A 13,665-nucleotide genomic window follows, 5' to 3' on the forward strand; every position below is an offset into this window, starting at 1 on the left:
AATCTTTTGATACACGCAAGGCAACACCAAAAAAACAAAACATCGTTGTTTCGTTCATTTAACTTTCTTTAACGTCTTTTGCATTAAAAGCCCGATGGACCAAGTCTTTTGAACTACAACCCAGAAATTTTAAAGTCCCAACCTAGTTATAAAGATTCTAATAAATAAGTCTATGAGTTTGAACTTGGAAGTGAAGGGAGTATCAAAGAAGATGAAGGTTTGAGAAGAAAGCCTAGGATGAACCTGATATCCTGTATTTTCGATTGATCGTAGATTCGTAATATATCAGTAAAACTTACTAAACAAATCTAAATTTTTGACAAATTTGTATATCAAGTCAGGACTTTGGATGAAGATTATGATGATAAATAATGTTAATTTTAAAAGAATTGAACTCAGCGCAGCTTGAATGGTGTTGTCCACTTTCCAATCTTATAGATTTGCTGTGATCTTATCAACTTTCAACACTTTTGAATTCATTTCTCTCTATGAAACAATATTGCATCATCAGACCATGAAATATAAAGTGGTAAAATAAAAAGCTTGTGGTGTATCTTTCGATATATTGCTAAAACATAAAACACCCCTAATTAAGTAGGGTGTTATATACATTGTCATGCTCCGCCATTGGACTGCCACTACCACTAAAGTCAATTTAAAAAAAAAAAATTAGATACAATCAAGACTCAAAGTTTATGATTGTTTTCTTTTAACTTTCTCTCTATTTTATATGAAACCATGTGATAATATCTATATAGCATCCACAGATTTGAAGGGCAGAAATTACAGCTGCGTGGAGTCGAGGCAGCACCATGGTAGTATGGTAAGATCCGTAACTATATCGACAAGAGGTTGGGTTTGTGTAAACATCTGAGAAGCAGCCCAACAAGTTATGCTGCTCAAGTTTCTTCTATCGATGACATCACTCACAATCTTCAAGTCACATCTGAAAATAATTGAACAATCAACAATAAGCTCGAGTAGATAATTAATAAAGGCGAGACCATCATGTCTGAGATCAGGACGAAAGTGAAACTAATTAATCAGTATCCGTACATTACAATACAAACACGACACTGTTCAAACCCTAAAATTTTTGGCTGGTTTGATAGCTTCAATGATATGAGAATCAATAGGCATTCTTTTCAAGCAAGCTTTAATGTCCTCAATAGATCTGCCTTGCGAATGGAGGAGACAGTGCAGTTCTCTTCGCCTCCCTATCGTTGGGCCCAACAAGCAGGAAGACGTTAGAAATCATGTTCATCGATAAAGCGTTAGCTAGAGATGATGTATGTACGAGTTACCTAGAGCTACCTGGAGTAAAATGAATCCATCAAGAGGGCGATCTGAGCTAGATAAGTGACTGCGTGGTGAATCGAAGAGCTTCCGCCGGTTTGATCTAGTGAGGACCTGGCGATTTTGGATAATGATCTAGTGCGAAACACATTTTAAAACGTTGTCGCTTCATGCACAAGCAAAACTCTCAAGGTAGAGATGAAACGACATCGTACCTGAAGTAAGCATCGTTATCAGTAACTCAGGCTAATTGGCGTTCAAGAAAAGGAAACGACGTCGGTTTTGCGTAGCGAGAATGACATGAAACGACATTGTATCATTTCTCCAAACTCGGGCAAATGAGCTGATCTAATGCGGAAGGCATTGAAGAGTTGTTACGAAGAGTTGGTGTCGTCCTACTACATATGGTAACTAATTACGTGGTAAAACTAACTACATTGTACGAAGAGGTTTACTTAAGGAGGAGGATATGCAACTAATTACATTGTATGAAGAGTTAACATCATCGTTCAGAGAAAGTGACGTTAATAGTATCCCGATTCTCTTATCATCAACTCATCTTCCCCAGCATTTCCTCGGTGAGCTTTTAGGTTTCGACGACCGTGTTGCACTTCTCTCGTTTCGGATTCTGTGTTTACAGATTTGCTTTGCTTTTGTTTACTGGTTTTTTGCTCCTGCTTCCCCTTTTCATTTCTAGAACTTTTGAGGGTTTCGAGTGTTGATGTTTATATTTTTGATAATTCACATCTCCACAGGAAATCAAGCAAACATGGCCTCCTCCTCATCTCCCCCACCTCAAGTCCTCCCAGCTGAGGTAAATAAATGTCGCACATGATAATGAGTTTTTTTTTTTCTAAAATAGAGAGCTCGTGTTAAGCATTGTTCTAGTTAGATTTCAAATTTTGAGTGTGCTACAACTTAAAACTTATTAACAACTATCTTGATTGTATTCTTACAGGAGATTCTACACATATGTCAAGAAACTACTCAAAATCTTGCTCACATTTTGTCAATTATTCCAAGTGAGTTACTCTCACTCATCATGTCAACCATCCCAAAATCTGAAATCAAAGTGGTTAAGGGATTAGAAGCATCATACGCACGCTGGCGTGTATCTCGGGTAAATCAACAATTCTACATTAATCATTATTTATGAACTTTGCATAATTAAAAGGGGATAACTTGAAAAATGCATATTTGTGATTCTAAATTTGAAAATAAACTTTTTTTTGTACATTACATTTTCTTATATGTGAAAAGACTTTTCTATCCTGTTTTATTAAAAATGAATTTAAAAACGAAATTGTTTTGTTTTAAGATAAATATATAATTTAGAAAATTCATGTTAATAATTTATAATAAAAATAGATTAATTTCTGAAATATTCTAAGACTTATCTGTAAGAAAATTCAGCTTTATGAAATCTATCTAAACTTAAACTTATAAAATTGGTTACGTGAAAAATTATGTTCATCATACTATACATGATCTTTATAGAATTATTATAAGATTAATATTTTATAATTTTATATTGTTATACCCTCATTTAGTTTGTGAAGAAATTCCTAGGATTCTCTTACGATGGAACCTTTTTGTTAATTAGTTTTTTTTTTACTATTCTTTCACCCTCTAATCATTCTTATTTGGTTATAGTTTAAAGTTTATGAATTGATGATATGTAAAACTAGTTCGATTCTTATTTTTATCTGTTTGATTTAGTTGTTATAATTCTTATGAGGTATAGAGTTCAACAAATTGAGAATATGCAAAAGAAAGATAAAAAGAAAGGACGAAGACTGGAGTTAAAAAAAAATGATCAAAGCTTTGTTTCCTTTATTTTTATATTAAAACATAAAATATATTTAAGTAACTATAATGATCAAAATAAATTAGAATAATTAATATTCAGATTGAATAGTTTAGGCATTGTGCATATATAAAAGTGTAGCTTTCAAAATATTATAAGTGGTGTAGTTTTAAAATTAAAATTTCATATCTTTCCAAATTTTCCTAATGAAAATATCTTTTCTTCCCAGGTTGTTCGAGATATATTGATGTCTAAGGATTGGGCAAGTATAATGGGTGCTGGGAAATTCCAAGGATTTTGTGGTAGCATTTTTTTTTCTTTTCATTTTTAAAATATGCTTATGAATTTTGGTGCGTATATTTAGATAATATATTCAAGTCAATTTTGTTCTTTTTTCGCAGAGTCATGTTGGGCGTTTGCAACGGCTGAGCTGGTCAGTGCAGTGCTTTATCTTAAGAGAAAAGACACTAATTACACGGAGTACTCGGTGCAAGAACTTATGGATCGTGCTGATAGATCTAGAATTGAAAAAAATGGCAGAAAGGGCCACTTTTGCTACCGGTACAGCATCAGGAGAGGTTTGGAATATGTACTAAAAAATGGGCTTCAAAGGGCAGTTGACTGTCCGTACAATCGATGTCGACAAGAAAGCCAGATACCACCGCGTGCTCTTTACGGACTCGCACACATAGACGGTATTGATAAATTATCGCTCAGCCAGGCACTTCTAAGGCTAGAAGAACAACCGATTGGAGCATCTTTGTTCATATTCATGCCTGATTATGTAGACACTAAGGAGGTTTGTGACTAGTTCTCTCTTTAATGTTATTGAATACATATTAAACATTTCTTTATTATCTAAACTTACAGATATTGAATTTGGCAGGGAGTTTATCGTGGTCCCATGACAAATAGATCTTGTTATAAAGCAATGCATGGAGTTTCAGTGGTGTCTGTGGTTGAAGAAAATGGAGAGAAAGTGTGGAAGGTTAGACTAAACCACGGTTCTATGGCGGGACATCAAGGGTACCTTAAGGTATCGATGGAGGTTATGTTGGTTCGAGTCCCAACAGAAGGAAGTCAATCTGATGGTAAATTTGACAAACCGAGCATGTTGCTCACTGACTTTGTATGTCCAAACGTGGTGTAGATACAACCATCCAAAACGAATAAGGTTTGTTCAATTCTCAACTCCTTTCTTACGAATTCATGAGTTGATAATTGTTAATTAGAGATTTGATATTCTTTTTTTTTTTTGTAATTGAGGGGTGGAGACGAATCAGTGGTGATGAAGTAGAGAAGATAAACGGTGGTGGTCATGAAGTAAGGTGGAGCAACTTATCATTTTACTATGTTTAATTTAACGCATGGATGACTGTAAGGTGTTCTTCTGACATCGCAAAACCTTTTTTTGTTGATTTTCTAAACCGACATTATAGGAGATTATCCAAAAGAACCTTTTTTATGTTGATTTTCTAAACCGACATTATACGGGATTATCCAAAACACATTATAAACGTATCATAAATATAACAGATAAAACAATTCAAAAGAAACTTTGCTTCCATTGATTTTCTCTTTTGCTTGGGTTTTTGTTTTCAATGACAAGTGAGAAAAATGATGTTCTGTAGCCACACAATGTTTGGGAACACTTCGTCAAAGCTATCTATTAGACCATTACAGATTTCACAAATGGTGTTGAGCCATTGCTGGTTAATGAATGCCTAAGATAAGTCTCCAATCTGTGAAACTCAAGAATCGAGCCACTGTCTGAACTTGATATCCCACGACGACCATTTGTGCAAGAATTTCGGATTGACTGCAACATGGCATCAACCGCAGGAACACTGCACAGCTCTTGGTTATGTACCTGCATTAAGTATTAAATACAATATGACCAGATGTTTCGGCGATAGAGTTGCACATGGAAGAAGGCAGTGGAACAAGTTGATCAATAACAAGTACCATGTCTGTGAGATGCTCTTCAAGACTGGAGGGGACTGTTTATAGACATGATATCTTTTGATAGGCGGCTCTCAGGCTCTTCATCTACCAATGCCAAGAAAAAGCCATGATTAGTTGGTAACACTCTTAGGCGATATACAGCTTCCTACTGTAAACGACTTTAACCTCATGGCACAGTACTAACCTCTGACATGGTAAATCCATTACGTCTAAGCCCCTCCAAATTCAAACAGCGAAGTTTAGCTCTTTCCCTAGTCACCATCATGTACTTTGGAACTGGTGAATGACCGTGGCTCCTGCTGTGTGTGTATAGTCTTGCATTCACAACATGAACCAAACCAAATCATGCTGCTTAATCCAGGTTTAAGTATATACACAAGGAAGATCATACTTCTACAATCACATGACCTGCAAGAAGAGTAATGTTGGCAAATACGTTGCGGTCTCCAATCTTGCAATCATCAGCGATATGACAAAAGCCCATGATTAGATTGTTGTCACCAATCACCCATTCAAAAACAAATGAAACCCAGAGCTCGAAAAGACGAAGAATCATCTCATACCTTAAATTATATTGGTCACTGCATCTCAAACCTTTAATTACATTTGTCATTGAAAAGTTACATACCGTTTTATCACTAGACGTTGATGACCTGTGAATCGAACAAAATTTCCTAATCTCGTTGTTGTTACCAATGCAAAGAAAGCATTCATCCCCATGCTAAAAAGAAGAAAACAGACCATGACAAAGTTTATCGTCTCTAAGCAGGGCAAGATTAGGACTATAACCATTTAAAGAGGTGATACAAATCTCTCACACACACCTTGTACCTCACGCTTGCCATTTAACACTAACCACAGCGTGGTGACCGATAATGTAGTTTCCTCCTATGACTGTATAACCAGGAAGCTCATCCCCAACAACAGCACCACTGGCTAACAAAAATTCCCTGTTAGAGTTTGCAGCCATTGCCTAGCTTCACTGAAGAGCCAACTGTACAGTATGGACCAACGGAAGCTCCCTGTTAGAACAAGAGTAAACAACGTTTGTTTGGTTAACCACTGTCAAGAAGATTCTCCAAGTAAACTCTAATTTGCTCAAATCTCAAACAAAGCATCACACTATGGCCAGGTTCCATCAAGAATCACAGTGTTAGCTATGAGGCCTCACACCCTCCTGTCCTCTATCAGTATCGCAGGAAAGGCCAAGGCCCATCAGCTTCGGAGACTGTAGCCACAAAACAGGACGTCTAGAAGTTTCATCTTCTGGAATGCAGCTGACTGGATCATCTGCCAGCTATCTAGGAATAAGGAATAATCAATAAAGCATCTGAGGGCCAGCCAATGTGCTGATAACGGCTGCTCTTGCTACGTGTAATGAGTATTGCCTTTGCTATTTATAGTCTGTTGTAAGTAGAAGAGAGGTATCTGAGTAATTGGTCAAGAGTCTAGGGGGAGAGATAGTGACTCCATTGTAATCTTCTCAACTCTGTAATTTCCTGATCTATTGGAATATATCTATCGTAGTTCTTACAGTTTATCCCTTTAACATTGAGCTGTTGAGCTATTCCGCTCTTCGACATGATCAGTAAAGAAGTTTAATCCCAAGCTAGTATTGGAGCGAGAACAAGCAAAGACCTTGCCAATCACAGCACTCGGGTGTATAAAGACTTCAGAATCCCTCGCTTCCATGGCGGATAATTTGTTCACACAATCACACTATCTCAGCAGTAATGTCGGACAGAAGTCACCTCCTCCATGGTAAACCTGTTAGAATCTGATCGTTGGGTGAAGAAGCACGTATATGGTCCATTGCCAAACCCCGAGGAAACAAATGAAGATTCACTACTCAGAATGTTATCAAACTAGATGCAGCAAGTAACTCACATAGACAGCCTTAGACGTCAAAGTTTTCAAAACACATGCCAAACTTTAACAAAGTACAAGTCTTTCCATATACGGGAACTTCAGGATTAAAAGATTTCAGCTTATGGAGGACTCAGACTAGAATAAGAAGTTGCAAGTGTAGGTAACTAAGCAGAGATGGAGGGCAGAGATTGCAGCTATGTGGAGTTGATGCAGCACCACCATGGTATGGTGAGATCCGTAACTTCCCGTTTTCATCAACAGAGGTTAGGTTTGTCTAAATATCTGAGAAACATCCCAACAGATTATGATGGTCTAGTATCTTCTCAGAAAAACTGGTTTGCACCTCATAATCTTCAAATCACATCTGAAAATAATTGAACAATAAGTTTCCGGACTTAAGAATACAAAATGATATGGTTCATACCCTAAAGAATTGGCTGCGTTGATAGCTTCAACAATATGAGAATCGATCTACCTTGCGAGTGAAGGAAGCTCCATCATCATCCTATCCTTTCCAAATCCAATCAAACAGAAGAATATTCAAGAAAACAAAAGAGATTGAATCACTTGAGAGAAAAGACTTCAGATAGATGAAATGCATACCATGAGGCGATTCCATGGTAAAGTGAAGCGGAGCTGATGGAAGATCTCTGTGAGCCCCATCTCTGTTACAGCCCAGTTGTCACTATCTCCGTCTATCAATGTCCGATCGAAGTCGAATACTATCACGATCCCCGCCATTTCTCTAGCTTAAACTCTACGCCGGAAGCTTCCTGCTTCTCGCCGTCGTCGTTTGCTTAATTGCCCGACGGCAAAGCCAAATAGTCTGTTAAGAAGACTTAATTACCCTTTATTAGTCCCTTTTGAGTCATTGAATCACTTAGATTAAATAATGGGCCTATTATCTTGTCTCAGGCCCATTTAGTGTTTTAAGGAAGACGGTAGTTGCCTTTCATGCTATTGGTTGAATCAGTGGGCTGAGAGTGCTCCGCTTGTATTTGATCTTTACCAAAAAGTATTTTTATTATTTTATATTTTTTTTTTCAACTTCGGGCCACAACGGGTCGGCCCGTTAGCCCATTAACCCCATGAAGGAGAGGAGGCTCCATCCTTTGGAGCAGAGGAGGGATTGAACCCTTGATGCCAAGGTAAACTTTGTCACAAGGCAAGGCCACTGGACTATGACCATCTCAGCTTATTATTTTATATCTAAATTAAAAATTAAACTTGTAACATTCTCTTCTTTTTTTTCAACTTGATATAAAAAAAATATATCAAGGTAAGAGTACCCCCATCAATAAATTTATGGGGGTTCACATAGATTCCCAAAAAAAAAAAAATATTAAAATAATGTATAGTGATGAATCTGTTTTTCTCCTAGCTTTCTCTAGTTCCGGCGAGTTTATCACTGTTTCGCGGACTCTACGATACGTGATGATCCGCGATTGGTTCGATTATTATTATTATTTTTTTAAATCAAATAAAAAAAATTAATAATAAAAAATTATAAACTTGAATCCCAAAAAGAGGTTCAGTGACGGGGATGCTGTAAGGTTGGATGTGTCTAAACCACTGAAATGATTGAAGAAGGTAAATCTCCCTAGTGGGGAGTCACTGACGATATTGTACAACTACCGACTACGACAAGATACAAAAACAATGTTATTGATGTGAGAAGCTGACTCATGATCAAAGTCGGTGCCTGTTACTGAAGACAAAGAAGAAAAGTAAGGTAGACTTACCTGAGAATGTAAGGGAGAAAAGTCAGAAGTTGAGAAGAAGATCATTAATGAGTCGGATCCTTTGTATGGTGTGCTTGAAGAGCATCAAGTAGGAGTTATTCCTATGACTGGAAGGCCAAAGTTTTGCAAAGGAAGAGCTGGATGGCATGAAACAGTATTTGATGGTTGCTAATGGGCAGGAGAAGATGGCTAGGGAAGAGAGGGTGAAGATCTCTTTGCGGGATCTTGAGAACGACCTTATGGGACACATGACAATGTTAAGATTGGAACTACCCCATTAATTAATCAACAGCCTAAGCTTTTGGAAGGAGCAATAAAAGCTGGTTTGGCTATGTCGAAGGTGCCAAGAATACGTAGAATATGGTTCCTTTGTTTTTGATAATCAAGGAAGTTCTACGGGTTAAAGAGTTTGTCTTTGATACCAGTTCATCCGGAACCAAAATGAGAAAATCAAAACCAAGGAAAAGACTAGTGACATTCACTAGGAAAAACAGAGGAGATGACAACGGATTATTAAGACACACTGAAACAGAAGAAAAACAGAGGAGATGATTGTTCAGTCTTGACAACATAGCTTATAGATTCTGAGTAGCAAACATATATGTCTGAGAGCAAACTTTACTTAAAAATATTACGACCGGTGCAAGAGTTAATGTCAAGACAAATGTGTCCTGGAAGCCCATCGGTGCTTCTTCTTACGATGACTCTGTGATCCTGACACAGACCATGAGTAGGAGCATTCAAGTTCTTGAAACTGAAGTAGAAGATTGCATTCGCGGCCTTGAGCTTTTCCTTTGACTTCACTTCTTCAAAAGTCTGCACAACGACCTTCTTGATCTCCAGAGGCAGCCAAGACTCGAACAAGGACATGCTGTCATTTTCCTGCAGCGCGTACATGGCAACTTCGGCATACAAATTAAGCCAATCGTTTTCAAGCATATCTGAATCTTGCACCTGTGAAACAGCAAAAGTAAAGACATAAAGCGAAAAAGAAAAGGGTTGAGGCAGAAAAAAATATAAAAGAACAAGTTGCCCTCACTTGATAAAACTGGTCACTGGATGGCAACAATGCATCATCCGAATACCAATCAGGTAGACTGTTTTTGTAAACTTCTTCATCGAACTCCCATCGATGTATTATTTCTCCAGTACCTTTTTTATATATATATATATATAAAAAAAAAAAAAAAGCAATGTAAAGAATCATACATAAAACCACAAATCCTGAAAAGTCAATCATCACATAACACAAAACTGGCCTGGAATTTGAGGTTTGGTCCTACAACCTTAATCTGTAGTAAGCTCCTTTTACAGAGCCAGCTCTAAGAACACGCGCCTGGAAAGTGGAACAGGAACCGTCGGCCGGATCCGTGGCCTCCATGGTTATGTAATAATTGAAAATTCCATAGTTAATAAATTTGTCTACTCTTGAAAACTGGAAGTTGGTGCCCTGTATGATCGAAAGACACACGATATTAAGTAGAAGAAATAGTTTAATTCTCGGGACATGTACTAATCAAGAAAATGGTCTCAACCCCACCATAAAATATTAGGAATCTCAACATAAGAGAAAAATGTGAAACACAACTATATATATGATTAACCTAAGTAACAAATAGTTTGATTAAACCAAAAAAAAAAAACAAACAAAAAAAAAACTGGAGGGAGGGTTTTTTACCTTGCGGAAATTGTAGAAGTGGAGTCCAAGTCTAGCATAAATGTCAGCCAGGTCACGAAAGTAACCTGTTTCGTTCTCTTCCATTTTGTACAGATCCCTTCGATGAATTGGAACATCGAATTCCTGCAAAAGCCGTATGTCCAAAAACCCGAAGTTAATTGCACTATAATAGTGAAATGAATATCCACATAAGAAAATCTAAAAGAGGAGAATTGTTATTACATCGTCAGAGTATTCATCATCTGCTGTAGGAGCTAAAGCGTCTTTGTCTGGTTCAGGTGCGGCAGCGGTTAATTCAATCCTCCGCTTGCGCGGTAGTGGCCCAGTGTCTGTAATCACAGCCTGCATGCGCCAATAATCAATTTGGCAAAGTTAATTGATGTTCCAACGAATACCCATAGTAGCACAGAGGAGTTGCTAATTTCGAATATATAACAGAGGAGATACCCCTAATATCTATGCTATACAAGTGATAGTTATCCTCTAATAGTTTCAGTAATCTAACGAGGTTAACACAGAAGAAAGAAGAGGAGGATGACGAAATGTCGAAATCCAAAATGACTTAGAGGTAAGAGAGTAGAAGAAGTCTTCGCAAAACCTGGCAAGCCTGGCAAAGGTTTGATTTTGGTGATGAGCTCGTCATCGTCAGTTTCTAGCATGAGAACCCAAATTAGGGCATTTTGATGATATACGCACGCAAGGCAAACGATAAACGCCGCTGTTTTCGTTCATGAAATTTTCTTTCACGTCTTTTGCATTAAAAGCCCAATGGCCCAAGTCTTTTGAATTACAGCCCAGATATTTTAAGCCCAGCCTTAATTATAAATATTCTAATAAAAAAATCATGCGTTTAAACTTGAAAGTGAAATCAAAGAAGATGAAGGGTTGAGAGAAAAGCCTAGGATGGATGGATATCTTGTATTTTCGATTGATAAAACTGACTAAACAAATCTACATTTTCGAAATTTGTTTGATATCTAGTTCGGACTTTGGATAAAAATTTAGATGATAAATAATAAAATAACAATTATTATAAAGTTAACTTTCAAAATACCTAAAAGAAACAAATTAGTGTGAACTCTGTATAAAAATCAAAAGAATCACAAACCAAATAAATTATTTAGTTTTATGTAATATTAAAAAATATATTAAAAGTTTACTTAACTATTTCGTTGACCTAACCAGTACCGGATCGCAGATTCATGACACACTTTTAGAACTTTTACTTAGTTGATTTAAATCGGATTATATAACTTTGACTCATGTGTAATTTTTTAAAAATAGATTTAATGGACTTATTACTATAAAGTCATGCTACATTTAATCTCTAATCTTATCATTTAAATTTTGGACATACCAGAAATTTTTATTGGACTATCAATAATTGGGTTTAAACAATAGATGATCCATTGGTTTTATATAAAATATAAATTAAATAGACATAATTTAATGTTGTAATACTATACCTCCATATGTTAAATATTTAAATATTTATCGATGTTAACTTTTAAAATTATAAAGATTTTTTTTTAAATAACAAAAATCATATTATCTAACAATGATTAATTTTTACTACCTTAAACCAATGAAAACAAATTTTAAACCATATAGTTTATTTTAAAAATTAAACAAAAACCAAATTTTTAATTATTTACTCGATAATATAAATCTATGAAATTTTTTTTTTAATTTTTTAAAAACTTTCTAAATTTGTGAAATGTTACAATATCTTTGAATATGATAATAAAATAATATTTTACTAATCTTTGTATATATATAGTTACGATTTTAATAATGAAATAATAATCCAAAAAAAAATATATATATATAGAAAAAAATACAAATACATCTGAAAGTTTGAAACAATCTATTAAATGAAAAAATATATCGTAAATTTATTATATTGTAAAAAATGATAGACACATATATATATTATAATATGTACTAATTTAGAATTGAAAACAAATATTTATATAAAAATAAATGAAAACAAAAATCTGCGTGGTTGCGCGGGTCGAGATCTATTACATGTTATTAGATTTACCTGTTTGACAGATCGGGTATGTAAATGACCTTATAAATAAAAATACATGATATTGAAAACTTAAGAATTGAACACAGCGCAGCTTGAATGGTGTTGTCCACTTTCCAATCTTATAGATTTGCTGTGATCTTATCAACTTTCAACACTTTTGAATTCATTTCTCTCTATGAAACAATATTGCATCATCAGACCATGAAATATAAAGTGGTAAAATAAAAAGCTTGGGGTGTATCTTTCGATATATTGCTAAAACATAAAACACCACTAATTAAGCAGGGTGTTATATACACCGTCAGAGCATCAGCATTGGTGAACTCCAAGAAGAATTCACACGGTTTTCGAAAAAAAAATATTAAAATAATAAAAATCAATGAACCTGCTTCTTGGGAGTTCACTCTAGTGACGCTCGCTGTAGCGCGGGTCCCACGACACGTGGCGGCCTGCGATTAGTCCTATTAATATTTTTTTTTTAAACAAAAATCAAACAGAAAAAAATAATAATAAAAAATGCTTTGTCGACTCCTTCCATGGGATTCACTAATGATGATGGTCATGCTCCGCTATTGGACTGCCACTACCACTAAAGTCAATTTAAAGAAAAAAAATTAGATACAATCAAGACTCAAAGTTTATGATTGTTTTCTTTTAACTTTCTCTCTTTTTTATATGAAACCATGTGATAATATCTATATAGCATCCACAGATTTGAAGGGCAGAAATTACAGCTACGTGGAGTCGAGGCAGCACCATGGTAGTATGGTAAGATCCGTAACTATATCGACAAGAGGTTGGGTTTGTGTAAACATCTGAGAAGCAGCCCAACAAGTTATGCTGCTCAAGTTTCTTCTATCGATGACATCACTCACAATCTTCAAGTCACATCTGAAAATAATTGAACAATCAACAATAAGCTCGAGTAGATAATAAAGGCGAGACCATCATGTCTGAGATCAGGACGAAAGTGAAACTAATTAATCAGTATCCGTACGTTACAATACAAACACGACACTGTTCAAACCCTAAAATTTTTGGCTGGTTTGATAGCTTCAATGATATGAGAATCAATAAGCATTCTTTTCAAGCAAGCTTTAATGTCCTGAATAGATCTGCCTTGCGAATGGAGGAGACAGTGCAGTTCTCTTCGCCTCCCTATCGTTGGGCCCAACAAGCAAGAAGACGTTAGAATCATGATCATCGATAAAGCGTTAGAGATGATGTATATACGAGTTACCTAGAGCTACCTGGAGTAAAATGAATCCATCAA

At 35.8% G+C, this 13,665-nt stretch overlaps 1 protein-coding gene and 1 non-coding gene across 2 annotated transcripts; one reads left to right on the forward strand and one right to left on the reverse strand.

Moving 5' to 3' along the window:
• The first annotated feature begins 1,471 nt into the window (after window positions 1-1,471).
• LOC106352605 (protein HEAT-INDUCED TAS1 TARGET 4-like) lies at window positions 1,472-4,574 on the forward strand. Its single transcript, XM_013792227.3, has 5 exons — window positions 1,472-2,416; window positions 3,333-3,405; window positions 3,505-3,902; window positions 3,990-4,277; window positions 4,370-4,574. The coding sequence occupies exons 1-4, from the start codon at window positions 2,339-2,341 to the stop codon at window positions 4,251-4,253; spliced, it is 813 nt and encodes a 270-aa protein (XP_013647681.3). The 5' UTR covers window positions 1,472-2,338; the 3' UTR covers window positions 4,254-4,277; window positions 4,370-4,574.
• A 74-nt stretch (window positions 4,575-4,648) lies between these two features.
• Window positions 4,649-11,716, reverse strand: LOC106355432. Its single transcript, XR_007318356.1, has 8 exons — window positions 10,580-11,716; window positions 10,358-10,480; window positions 7,541-10,129; window positions 7,362-7,442; window positions 5,893-7,301; window positions 5,253-5,789; window positions 5,069-5,152; window positions 4,649-4,973 (listed from the first exon to the last, which is right to left on the reverse strand). It is a non-coding gene; the product is annotated as an uncharacterized LOC106355432 (transcript).
• Window positions 11,717-13,665: the final 1,949 nt, after the last annotated feature.

This window comes from Brassica napus, chromosome C1 (genome assembly GCF_020379485.1).
Source record: "Brassica napus cultivar Da-Ae chromosome C1, Da-Ae, whole genome shotgun sequence".
Lineage (NCBI taxonomy): Eukaryota > Viridiplantae > Streptophyta > Magnoliopsida > Brassicales > Brassicaceae > Brassica > Brassica napus.